We start from the raw sequence: 13,917 nt of genomic DNA, 5'->3' as shown, positions 1-13,917 counted from the left end.
TGTTACTCTCACCGTCCCTAAAAATTGTAGCCCAAGTGATATGGCACGAGTTTTAAGAAAAAGTATAGTACTTGTGTTTGACTAGTGGAGATTGGATCCCACACTTTTTTGTAAATAGTGATAGAGAAAGTTTGTGGCGTCATTTTCAAATAAGGAAATATCACAATTTTCAGGGACGTACCGATATAATTATAAGGTCACAATTTTTAGGGACGAAGGGAGTATAAAATTGGAATTTTGAAATTTGAATTTTCATTTTTGGTAATCTATTGCTGAAAATTATGAGAAAAATATTAATGATGTAAACTTCTACTCCCTCCGTCCCATGAAGCATGACACACTTCTTTTCGGCACGGGAATTAAGAAATTGGTATTTTGTGTGTTAAGTGTGGTAGGTGAAAAAGTGAAAATGTGAATAAAGGGTAAATTTTTTGTCATTTTAAGAAACGTGTCATGCTTCGTGGGATGGAGGGAGTATTTCACTTAATCAACATTAATGATGTCATAAAATTATGAGAAAAATATTAAAAATATTTTATTAAGTAGATATATAATCTGTATGAATAGGACTACTCATGATCATTTAAAAGCTTTAATTCACGTATTAATATCTTTTTGTTCTATATATAATATGTTCAACACCTGTACATGTTGTGACTATAAGAACATATTAGCGGCTCTTTTTTTGTAGGTATGAACATTAGAGGCTTATAGCATTATAGATTTAGAATTTATGAAAAGGACATCTACAAATAACTTTACATGGAGTAATACTTACCCTATATAAATATGCATATCTTCTGCCTCATTTTCACTATACTAGACTACCACTACCACTAATTTCTACTAATTCAATTCATTAATTTTCTAATAAAAAGTAGCACTCGTATTCTCTTTGTTTGAAAATAATGATCCTGCATTTCTACACCGATCATAATCACATGATTAGACAGCAGGATCTTGCTTGTTCGTAATGCTCTCTTCATTAAACAGAATGGCTTGACTTTGTCGTGTGGCTTCAAATATCAAATCAAGAAGCCGGGTTCGCACCGCCGTCCGCTCGCTTCTCTCTCCTCCTCCTCCGGCCGGCGGAGGCCGGCGGCTCTGATTTCCCGGCATCCATGGGGAAGTTTAAGATTGCCTTACTGCCCCTGATCTTGAAGGCGGCGCAGTCATAAGCCCGGGCCGCGTCCACGGCCGTGTCGTACGTCCCCAGCCACACCCGGTTCGATTTCCGGGCCGGGTCCCGAATCTCCGCCGCGTACTTGCCCCACGGCCGCCTCCTCACCCCCCTGTAACGCCGCCACGCCATCACAGGATCCGACCCGACCCCCACTGAATCGGGTTTGGTGCGCTTCGGCGGACAAATGTGGGGCTTCGTTTCCACATCGAAGAAATCGTGCCGGAAATCCGAATCGGGTCGGTTCGGGTCGGATGAAGAGTCCGACATGGACGAAGGGGAGGCGGCGGCGACGACGTCGGAGAAGTAAACGTCGAGGGTGTCGAAGAAGGAGTCTGCAAAGCTGAAGTCCTCAAAGAGGTGTTGCCGTATGAAATCTAATGTTAAGCCCTCATCAGAATTTGCCATCATCACTATATAATATAGTACAAAATATGTAGCTTTGTTTCAAAAAAAAGATTAAGAAAAAATCGAATTGAGCAGAGAGAGAGAGAGAGTGGTAGTGAGCGTTTGTTGATATAATATGTTTAGTGAAAAGAGAGAAGGCATGGGACGTATATATATATATACCGAAACAGCGAACAGGCGTTGTAGGTACGTGTGGGAAACGTTTGCAGTGCTCTGTGTCTAATAGGAGTAATTAATAATTAGTGGCTGGGGACAGAAAAATTATCCTGGATGTGGTTGTACTATCAAGATCCTTGTTATAGTGTTTGTAGGGCCCTCTATGTTAATCATAATCTAAAAGTTTTCATAATTATTATGGAGTATATAAATTTTAGTGTTAATAGGTAAAAATGCCCTATTACACGATATACGATAGGGCATATGTATTATTGACCGTCTGAGCGATCAGATAATCTAACCACTCATCGGTCATATGTATTCTTGATTGATAGTTGTCAAATCGTTGGCTGATAGCAGTCAAATCGTTCAAATGTATATGACTTTTAAATAAAACCGAGCAAATTCATCAACATCAAAGGTATTTAAAGAAGAAACAATATATTCATATGGTCATTGTGAATATCCAAACACAATATTTGGTCACTAATTGAAAAAAACACAAATTATGATAATTTTTTACGTTTTCGGACTGTTTTGCCCTTAAATAGGACGGACCGGATTCGGGTTTGCGCGCGGGTTAGGCACATATGGCACTATTAGTGCCATTAGTGACATATACTCAGTGTTGCACGAATGGTACTTATGGTCATATTAGTGCCATTAGTGTCATTTTGAACACTTCCCCGTAGGGTTTAGATTATCCATTTAGGGTTTAGATTCTTCATATAATGTGTTGCACGAATGATACTTATGGTCATATTAGTGTCATTAGTGCCATATACTCTGTTATGTAGTATTGCACGAATGGTACTTATGGCCATATTAGTGTCATTAGTGACATATACTTAGATTTTTTTTTCCGGTTGGCACATATGGCACTAATAGTGCCATATGTGCCTAACCCGCGCGTAAACCCGAATTCGATCCGAATCCGGTCCGCCCTAATTAAGGGCAAAATAGTCTTTACACGTAAAAAATTACCAGAATTTGTGTTTTTTCAATTAGTGGCCAAATATTGTGTTTTCTTCTTCAAAATGGCGCTCTCTTTAAAGAATAGGAATAGGAAGCTTATGTTTATAAAAGAGGACATTTTTCATATATAACTTAAGGAATATGGCATTTTCAATTTTTACTCTAATTTTTATGTGTCTACAAAGTTATTTTTATTTTTTCAGTTAGGATTACCACTCCTATTCATTTTTGGTTTTCAACGAGTTTTAAATCTTGTCGCCAAAGAACATGACTTATCGATGCAGCCCAAGGTTCGTCGTTGAAGAAGCAGGAGTTGAAGAAGAAGCCATTTGAAGATGGTGGAGTTGGCGCGTTGATTTTGATTTATTTGCATTTGGGCCGAAGTTGGAAGACCTTGTTTATTTTATTTTCAGCCTTGTTATTTTAGAGCCCAATAGTTTAGTTTTTATGTTATTTTTGAAATTAGGGATTAAGGGTCTTGTTTGGCTTATTAGAGTTTTATTTAAAGTTGTTTCCTTATTAGACTATGTTTAGTTTTTGCCTATATATAGGGCTTTATGTGTTGGCCGAAAATCAGCCTTTATCAATAATATTTTCGTGAGTTTTTACTCCTCTTTTGAGAGTTATTGAATTCCTCTTGAAATTCCAAGACGAATTCATCTATCGACGTAACATCGAGTCAAGCAACCCTCGTCGGGTGTCATTCATCGTCCTCGAGTTGCTGCGTCAACATCACGTTGGGGTATAGGAATTTCATCGCCTATATCATTCTGTGGGTTAGATTCAGAGGTTTTGAAATTTTCCATCCATTCGTTCGTTTCAAAGTCTTCCGTTTGCGTATTCGATTGAATGGTTCGGCAATGATCGTATCACTTATACGATAATTTTATGATTTATAATATCAAATAAAATGGAGCAAAATTAAAGTGGGTGTCATTGTTAAAAAAGTACATGCAAATAAATTATAAATCACACGATTATTTATATGGTTAATAGTAGATTTTACCAATTCTCAAAGACAAAAATAAACAAAATACTCACACAAATTAAAATAAGCTTTCATTCGCCGCTCGCCACGCGCACCTTCGCCTGGACACGCCGCACCGCGCCTCGGCCTCCATATCTCTGTCTCTCTCTCTCGATCTGCGTGATGCGCTTCCTCTTCGCCTCGCCTCTGCCTCTGCCTCGTTGTGTCGCTCTTCTGTCTCGCTTCACCGCTCCCCTGCCTCTGCTTCATCTCACCTCATAATTGAATTGATTCAGTGCTTGATGGTGGGGGTGTGGGGTGAGGGCGAAGGTGGGGTGAGACAAATTTAAAAAAAAAAAAAAAACCATGCAAATTATGTCAATAAACTCTGCATATTGCAAAACAAAACAATGCAAATTATAAAACTAAACCATGCATCTCATGCCAATGAAGCCTACAAAAAAATGAATTTTCAACAAAAAAATAAATTAATTAATTAAAAAATAAAAATAAAAATTGGGGGGTGGGTGGGGGTGGGCGGGTGTGGGGTGGATGGGGGCAAAAAAATTAGATTTATCGCATTTTTGTGTATAAGTTATGCATGTTTATGTGTAATGATATGCATGAAAAATATGTCAACTACAGAAATCTGAAAAAAAAAAGAATTAAAAAAAATGTTTTTTTTTAATATTCGATTTTGCTGCCACGTGTCACTCTCCTAACGCGCCACATAGAGAAAATGTGTGGTCCTTATTTTGATCTATATACTACCTAAGGGAAGGCAATCTATATGATCAATTCCCTATATATATTTTATTTAGTGGTTCTTATTTGAACCTCTCCCTATATATATATATATATATATATATATATATATATATATATATGGTGTGGTTCTATTGAGAGCCACACTTTTCGTGAGAACATGAGAACCATTAAAATTATTACATTTGCTATGCAAATTAATGCATCCACTATTAAATTTATTGCATTTGAAAAAATAAAATTGTTGCTCCCTTCAGGATTTGAACTCAAGTTCTGCATTCATCCATCAAGATGATGCATCCACCGTAGAAAGAAACGATTGCTTTCCTTTCCACCACCTCTGTCGAAGGGTTCCTCTCCGAACCAGTGTGGAAGTCTTCATGTCGAGGTCTTTCAAACCAGTGGTGCCGATTGCTCGCTGATTGTTGGCACCGATTGCTTTGTGTTTTCAGTCTTCCAAATCAGTGCGCCGATTGTTGGCGCCGGTGTTTCGCCCATTGGTAGTGATGATTGCTGAAATAAAGGTTTTAATGTTTAAACTGAAACACATCGTTTAATTTATTGGAATAGCGTGTGTCGGCGAGCCACATCAGCGTCACGTCGATTCCAATTTGAGGGTTAAAAAAAATCGTGGGGAAATTGAACAAATATCAAAGTATTTAATAAAAAATGAAATTTTTAAAGATCGTGGGGAAAATGGATTTCGGGCGAAGTTTGTGATATTATATGCAATTAACCCTAGAAAATATGACTTTTGATAATAGTAGTAAAAATTATACTCCTTCTGTCCCATTACAAAGTACACTTTCCATAATGGGATGTCTCATTACAAATGTCTCATTCATTTTTTGGCAATATATTCTCTCTTTTTACCTAATATTTAAACAATTTTCACAAACTCACTTTATCTATTTTCTACATATTTTTTAATCTCCGTGCCCAAAAGTAATGAGACATTTGTAATGAAATGGAGGGAGTAGTATTACTTATATGAGATAACACTTAATATAGTAAATATGAAAGGTATTATTTGATTTACATTTAAATAAAATCACTCATTATAGATTAAAAGTCAAATCTTCTTTGATTTCATTAAAAATCTTATTTATGTTTAAGCAGAGTTTCATTACAAATAAAATATCTTAAAGTCTTATTTGCTCTAAATAAAAATCTTATTTGATTTTATGGAAAGTCTTAGTTACATTTAAACAAAGTTCCATTAAAAAAAATAAAACGTTTTAAATTTTTATTTGCTCTAAATAAAATCTTATTTGATTTTATAAAAAATATTACAAATTTTGTGAAAAATATAAATAAAAACATCACAACTAGGAATTGAAACTAATATCTCTAGACTTATAAATCAACAACTTATTCATTGGACCATAAAGCTTTTATTCAATATTATTATAAAATTTATTTATAAAGTAAAAAGTTAAATTGAAAAAATATTAAAAAAAATTCAAAATCACAAAAAAAAAAAAACACCACAACTAGAAATTGAACATAATATCTCTAGACTTACAATGTATGAAAAATGTTTGTAAACTGCTTTAAGGCTTTTGTCTTGGTACCTCTGGTACCGCTTTAATATTAATTTTTTTTTTCTGATAAAAAAAAAATGAAAAATGTTTGTGATATTTTTTATAAAACTATATCGATCCACTAAAATGATGCATCCACCGTAGATCTTGATGATCGAATGGCTTAAGATAGTTCTTTATTCTTATTTTATTTAGTGGTTCTTTTATATATATATATATATATAGGGAGAGGCTAAAATAAAAACAGTTCTTAGGCTATATAATAGGAACCAATATAATCCCTTGGATTTATAAAATTTGATGGCCTAGATTAATCCTAAATATAAGCCCTATCATACACGCCATTTTATAGTAGGATATGATGGTAATTTGACTTTGAATGTAATTAATTATTCCTAAAATTAAGGGATTCATGTTAATTATTAGATTTTTTTTCTTATTTGTTATTTTATGGTGTACGAGAATTCATTTAATTTACTTTATGGTTGTAGAAATTCATACTGACTATGTACTATATAATTCACACAAAGGTTGGTTATAATTCGTAAATCTATTTGTTATTTTTAATCTATGTTCTAATTCACATGATTCACGTATAGTTCGTCATGAGTATACTTTTAATTCAGACTTATTCACTATTTATTTTATTCTTGAACCAGTATGAATTATTGTTTATGTTCTGCCATTCCTTTTAATCTAGGTTCTAATTCACATGATTCACGTATAGTTCGACATGGGTATACTTTTAATTCAGACTTATTCATTATTTTTTTTATTCATGAACTAGCATGAATCACTACAAAAAAACGCGTAAATAGCGACGAAATTACCGGCGGCGATTTTGCCGTCAGTAATTAACGGCGGCATGGCGGCGGCATTTCAGGCGACCCGAACTTTCGAAATTACCGACCAATTACCGACGGCAAACTCGCCGCCGGTAATTAGCGACGGGGACGCCGCTAAATTGTGGATATACAATAAAATAAATAAATAAATAAATAAAATAAAATAATAAAATAAAAAAAATTACCGAGGGCAAAATGCCGTCTCTAATTACCGACGGCATTGTGCCCTCGCTAATAGGCCGGCCCCCCCTCCGGCGGACGACGGTTGTCTATTACCGACAGGATTAATGCCGCCGGTAATTAGCAGCGGCAAACACCGTCGCTAATAGTCCGGCCAACTCCGGCGATCTCCACCGGACGCCGCCGACGGCAATAATGCCGCCGCCGCTAATTCGCCGGCATTGCTCCGCCGTTTAACGGCGAAAATTGCGGCAGCTGTACCGCCGTTAATTGCCGGCGGTCGCAGGTCGCCGTCGGTAATGTCGTTGCCGACGAGTGGGTTAGCGGCGGGAAATTGCCGCCGGTAGCACAATTTACCGGCGGCCGTCTTTTATTACCGACGACATTCTGCCGTCGGTAATCACCGAATTTTTTGTAGTGAATTACTGTCTTTGGCATGAATTATGTAAATTATATAACTGACACGTATAGTTCGTCATGTATACACAATTAATTCATACGTATAATTCGTCATGTGTACACTATTAAAACCCATCTGGTTTGTGTTAATTGATTATGTTGAAAATTTGTTTTGATACAATAAATCAACGATATAGTTCAAGCACTCTGGTGTCAACAAATCTTAATTTCCTAAATTAATGGGGCACAATTTATGGTCTGTATTGTTAAAAACGGAAGGTCAGACTTCCAATACCTATTTTATCCTTCAATTAATACGCGTATGAATTATAAAGACAATTGCTGCAAATTTCGTGAAAGTGAAAAGATCAAATCTGAACCCTTAAATTACTCTAGATCTATGGTCATGATTTATTCCTATATATAGGGAATGTCTAAAATAAGAGCATTTCTTAATATATAAAATAAGAATCATTTTCAGCCCTTAGATCATCAAGATCTACGGTTGATTCGTAATCCTATTGGATGGATTTATGGTCCTGAGTTCGAATCCCAAATATCAGTTCTTTTATATATATATATATATATATATATATATATATAGAGAGAGAGAGAGAGAGAAAAAAGTTAAACAGATAATGCTAAATTTTTAGAGAATAGAGAATTCGTGAAATAAAAACGAACAGATCTACAATTTTTATGAACAGATCAATGTACCGCATGAACAGCAATTTGCCCCGGGTTCGAATCCTGTTGGTGGCGAGTTTTTCTCTTTTTTTACTAAATACGTCTGTTCGTTAGTTATGTTAATCTGTTCGTAAAATGTAAAGACTTGTTCAAAATGAAATATATAATAATTCTCTGTTTAACTTGACCCTATATATATATATATATATATATATATATATAGGGGTGGGCTACCGTGAGAGCACATCTTAAAATAAGAAATAAGAGCAATTTTAATGTATGAATTTTATGTAGAACACGTATGAATTCGCTGTATAAAGGTATGAATTGTGAAAAATAAATTTTTGCTACCTTTAGGATTCGAACTCAGGACTATAAATCCATCTAACAGGATTACGAATCAACCGTAGATCTTGATAATCTAAGGGCTGAAAATGATTCTTATTTTATATCTTAAGAAATGCTCTTATTTTAGCCTTTCTCTCTCTCTCTCTCTCTATATATATATATATATATATATATATATATATATATAACTAATAAAATTCGACCCCAAATATCAGTTGGTAGGAAGTCCAAGCTTCGGTGTTCAACCAATGGCGCTGAATGATTGTTTTAGTATTCACCTATGAAAAATATTGTTACATACGTTATATTACGTTACTGGTCTCATATATAAGACCCGCCGCACGAAAATATTTGCCAATTAGTACAATATAGACAACACAGTATATTAACAAAAATAAATTAAATATATAATTTTTTTTTGTATTTAAATAATGTGTGAATAGTCATATTGTGGCTGCATAGTTCATTGTTTTAACAAATGCTCTCAATTTGTTGTTAACAATAAATTTTACTCGCAAAGATTTTTTAGGTGAAAGAAACTAATTATAAAAGTCAGATGATAATGATCTCGAATCAAATATTTTTAATTTTAGATATTATTTTTTTAATAAATATTTAAAATCAATATTTAACACAAATTGGTCTTAAGTAATTTGACTTATTCATACAAAATATCCACACTTTAATTATTAAGACAAAATATTCTAAAATATTTAGTGTTAAATGACATATCAATAAGACCCTTCTAGCCTAACTAATAGATCAAAAGTTCGAATCATCTAACTTGCGCGAGTGCGGATGTGTGAGTTGGGTGCGTTCTCTTTGGTTGTAAATTTATCATGGGAAAAAGAAGGATAAACAAAATTTCACCCTTTAAATCCTTCATTTCTTTTTCCACATTTCCTACTTGACCCTTATACTCATTCATCATTTACACTACAAAGAAGAGATAATATTATCCCTCCAAAAATGGTGTGATAATATTATCCATCATTTGTAGTGTAAATGAGGAACGAGTAAGGGTCAAGTAGGAAATGTGGGAAAAGAAATGAAAGATTTAAAGAGTGAAATTTTGTTTATCCTTCATTTTTCAATGATAAATTTACAATCAAAGAGAACGCACCCTTATAGAATATATCATCAATACTTGAAACTTCAATTCTTCATTCTAATCCAACTTATGTTAAATTTGGTGACGGAGCCGATAAAATTCATTTAAGTGAAATTAAAATACACAAAATATGTGAAAATTAAATTTATTTAAATATTTTAAATAATCAACACAAGAGTTAGGGATAAGAAGACAATGAAGATGATATTGATGTTATTCATTAGCCTCCAGCTACAATTGAGTTGTTTTAATACTATACGGTGCTCATACGTTAATATGAGATAAAGCATTAATTATAGTATATGATGTTACTGCCATTTGCAAGTGGCTGCAAATAGGTCTGTTTCGTCTACTTGTCAAGTGGGATCAATGAATTGGCCCCTTACGCTTTCAGTCTGTCTCTTTACTTTATTAATTAACTCCATAAAACAAAAATATATATCCAAAGCAGTAAGAAAATAATTAGGTTAATTATATAAAAATTTTTTTTACCAATTTTGACATGATTTTGGTTTTAACCACAAATTGGAAAAGAAAAATATACTCACTTCGTCCATAAAAAATACACTTTTGCGATTTTGGATTATCCACAAAAATTAGTCAATTTTCATTTTCAGAAACTATCTATTATATGGTAGGCTCTATTTTCCACTCACAATACAATTAATTATTACTATAAACACTATTTTTTAAGTGGAATACTTTCTCCATTCACAATACAATAATTATTTTTATTAAAAGGTGATATGACTATTTAAAAAATAAATAAATTGTACTCCCTCCGTCCCCAAAATAAGTTCCTCTTTGGGGACGGCACGGGTTTTAAGAAAAATGATAAAGTGTATTGATAGTAGAGAAAAATATGTTATACAATATTGGGAGTAGTGAAAAAGTGTTATAATTAGTATTGGGAGTGGTGAAAAAGTGAAAAATAAGAATAAATAAAGTATTATTAGTGGTGGGGTAGTTGTCCAAAAATAGAAAGAAAGAAAGAGGAACTTATTTGGGGACGTCCCAAAATGGAAAAAGATGAACTTATTTCAGGGACGGAGGGAGTATCTATTTTAAAAATCAGAGCCAAATTACAATCAATACAAAACAGTTCACTTATAAATCAAGTACTCATTTCTTAACCTATACACTTTTTTTACGAGGCACTGAAATTGAACACTGTTTTTTTGGAAGGCACTGAAATTCACTCCAAAAAGAAAAAAGAAAAAGAAAAAGGAAAAGAAAAGAAAAAGAAAGGCATTGAAATTAAACACATTGCGCATGACCTGACTTTGCAAAGTCTACTATTAGAAGTCTATCTTGTGTGTGTACGTATACATACTGTTTCTCATTTTTACGAAATAAAAATTCTGGTTTTGTAGCTTTATCAATTTAATGGAGACGTATACACTTACGTGCACAATAAGAATTTTGGTGCGTGGCCCTCAAAAGTCAAAATGCATTTTTATATTGTTGTCTTTTTAAAGATCGAAGTAATTTATAAATGAGCTCAATATGATAGTGATGAATTTAAGCACCTTATATTAGTAAAATAAGTTAATAGAATGATGTATTATGTTTCCGTATTAATTTCCTATACTTTTATTTCACTATTTTTTGAGAAGGGACTAAAATTAGCGGCTTTCAGTCTTCCACGGTATAAGGAGAAATACATTAGCTTCTAATTCTAAAATTCGCTCATAAACTTTTTAAACATTTGACAAGTATTTAACAAAGTAAGCTATTAAATAATTTATATAAAATTAGATTTCAAAAATTTATAAGTTCCTTAAACAATAAGTTTCTCGACTTCAATTTATTTTTTAAAAAATTTATAAGTAACAATCTTAAAAGAAAACCAATTCTACTAGTTCACAAATTTGTTATATATTATAATTATATATTATTCTAATTAAGCTTAATTATCCAAATACTTTGACAATTTATAAGTTCACGAGACATTACATATTAAGCTTATTCAAACATCATATAAATTATACTGGAGCTCATATATAAGCTCTCCCTAAAATAAGCTTAGTCAAACACTCTCATGGAAGACGACAACGAAACGCAACTCAGTTGGTAAGACGCGTCCCTTTTCACCAATAGATCGGAGTTTTGAGTCACCAAGGGGGAAAATGGAGAATCATTATTGATCCTCTTTTTAAAGAATGATTTAAAAAAAAGCACTCCCATAGAAGACTATTCCAAAATATTACTCCCTCCAAAATCTTCCTAAATTTCATTTTGGAATGTCCATAAAAATACTTCTCTTTCTATTTTTGGACTATACCCTATAAATTATAATATCTAATTTACTCTTACTTTTTCAACACTCCAAATACATTCGGGAACCTCGTCTTAAAACACGTGTCACTTTCTCTTAAAAAGTTTTATTTCAGACGAATGGAGTATTATTTACCAATAATTTCGACATTCGAGTAGGGGTTGGGTATTAAATAGAGAATTGGGTATTGTGTACACTTGATGTACCCAAATTAAATTTAACTTGCCATTGTTTTTTAGAATAAAAGACATTTTCTTTTGAATCAAGTAATTCGGGTACTTAATATTCGATTCGATTGCTCGAATCCTAATATTAGGATACCCGTTAACAACTTGGGGTTGAGGTCGGATACCCGATCCAATTTGCATCCATAATAATAGTTAGAGAGGATAACATAGACAATTTTTTTATTCTTTTTTGAAGAAAAAAGGAGATATATTATTAAGAACATGAACATGGTACATGGACCCACCACAAACAACGGAGGATTCATTTCAAATATGATGTGAAACAATATTCCTCGCAGCCTTAGCTAGACAATGAGCAACTACATTTTGCTCTCTTCGAATATGGCGGATACGGAAATCCGGAAAAGGCATAAGAATCTCACGGCAATGTGAAGCAATTAATAGCGCCCAACTCCAATAAATTCCTCTCACCCGAGTTAACAACATCACAAGCTCGTTTACTGTCCGAGTCCACCCAACCACGCGAATAACCCAAAGCTTTGAGCCGGTAAATTCTACCCTACACCAGGGTCGCCGGCACTCCTAGATCGGATGTGCGACACGTGTAAAGGTGAACTTTATGAGTTTCGATTTTTCTTTTGCAACTAATAGTTAACACCGTCAAGTTCAGCCGTCTAGCACTCATTGCTTTCTTGGGAATAGATACGTCTCGGCATCAGAATTCGGCAATTTTTGCTGCCTAGTGTATCGGCAACACTGTCACATTTGTACTTTTGGGCGCGATTTTTCGAATTCCTTTTTTGGTGGGGGATCAAATAGAGACTTTTGGGTTTTCTTTCTTCATTTTCTTCCCCACGAATTCTGAGCTTGTTTTGAAGCTCTTCATTGATCTTAAATCAAAAAGGAAATTGTAGCTTCAATCTTCCATTGTGTAGTATCATATTATTCGACTAAATAGAAACTCCATTCAAAGGTTACTTATTATTCTATTTTTATTTGATTATTTTTTAATTGTGTTGATTCTATATTGTTTTACTGTATATGAGTATATTTTGAAGCTCTTAATTTTTCTTAAATGGAAAAAGATATTGTAGCGTCATTCTTGCACTGTGAAGTATCATTATTCGACTAATTAGAAGCTCCATTCTAACAATACGAATTTTTTTTTATTTTTATCCGATTATTTTCGAATTTTGTTGATTCGGTTCTGAATTTTGTTTTTTTTTTTATCACGACAATATCCTATTTTTCGTATGTATTTATGTTATGTAATTGATATGGCCAAATAATTTCGTGTTTCATGTTTCCTGGCAAGTTGCTATTGAATAAAAATATGTTCATATATGTAGTTGCCGAAATGTCAAAACTGCCGAACAATCTAGTAATAGGTAAAATTATTTTTTTTTTGGCCAGAATAGGAAAAACATATATAAATATGGTCACATATGTAGTTGCCGAAATTAAAAAACTGCCAAACAAAAAGCAACATGTATTCATGCATTGTTCGGCAGTTTTTTAATTTCGGCAACTACACATAGACCATATTTTTATTCAACAGCAACCTGCCAAGTACATATGTTCATATATGTAGTTGCCGAAATGTTAAAACTGCCGAACAATCTAGTAATAGGTAAATTTAAATTTTTTTTTGGCAAGAATAGGAAAAACATATATAAATATGGTCACATATGTAGTTGCCGAATTTTAAAAACTGCCGAACAAAAAGCAACATGTATTGTTCGGCAGTTTTTAAATTTCGGCAACTACACATATGACCATATTTTTATGGAACTACATATTTCGGCATGTCCTTGCCGGAATTGGCAAATCAGAAATTTGTTAAGATTTTTGGTTTTGTAGTTCGGCAAATGCCTTTTTTTGTAGTT

General features: G+C 33.3%; 1 protein-coding gene across 1 annotated transcript; it reads right to left on the bottom strand.

Annotated features, from left to right (window-relative positions):
• Positions 1-863: 863 nt before the first annotated feature.
• LOC130997283 (ethylene-responsive transcription factor ERF106-like) lies at positions 864-1,972 on the bottom strand. The gene has a single exon (XM_057922549.1). It carries the CDS (start codon positions 1,589-1,591, stop codon positions 1,031-1,033), a length of 561 nt encoding a protein of 186 aa, XP_057778532.1. The 5' UTR covers positions 1,592-1,972; the 3' UTR covers positions 864-1,030.
• Between the last annotated feature and the right edge of the window lie 11,945 nt (positions 1,973-13,917).

Source organism: Salvia miltiorrhiza, chromosome 8, assembly GCF_028751815.1.
Source record: "Salvia miltiorrhiza cultivar Shanhuang (shh) chromosome 8, IMPLAD_Smil_shh, whole genome shotgun sequence".
NCBI classification, from domain to species: Eukaryota; Viridiplantae; Streptophyta; class Magnoliopsida; order Lamiales; family Lamiaceae; genus Salvia; species Salvia miltiorrhiza.
Note: the sequence above shows the minus strand (reverse complement) of the source record. Positions and strands in the feature narration are given on the sequence as shown.

What these genes read in the sequence shown, in the direction of transcription:
- LOC130997283 (XM_057922549.1), bottom strand. Translation starts at nt 1,591, where the DNA reads ATGATGGCAAATTCTGATGAGGGCTTAACATTAGATTTCATACGGCAA.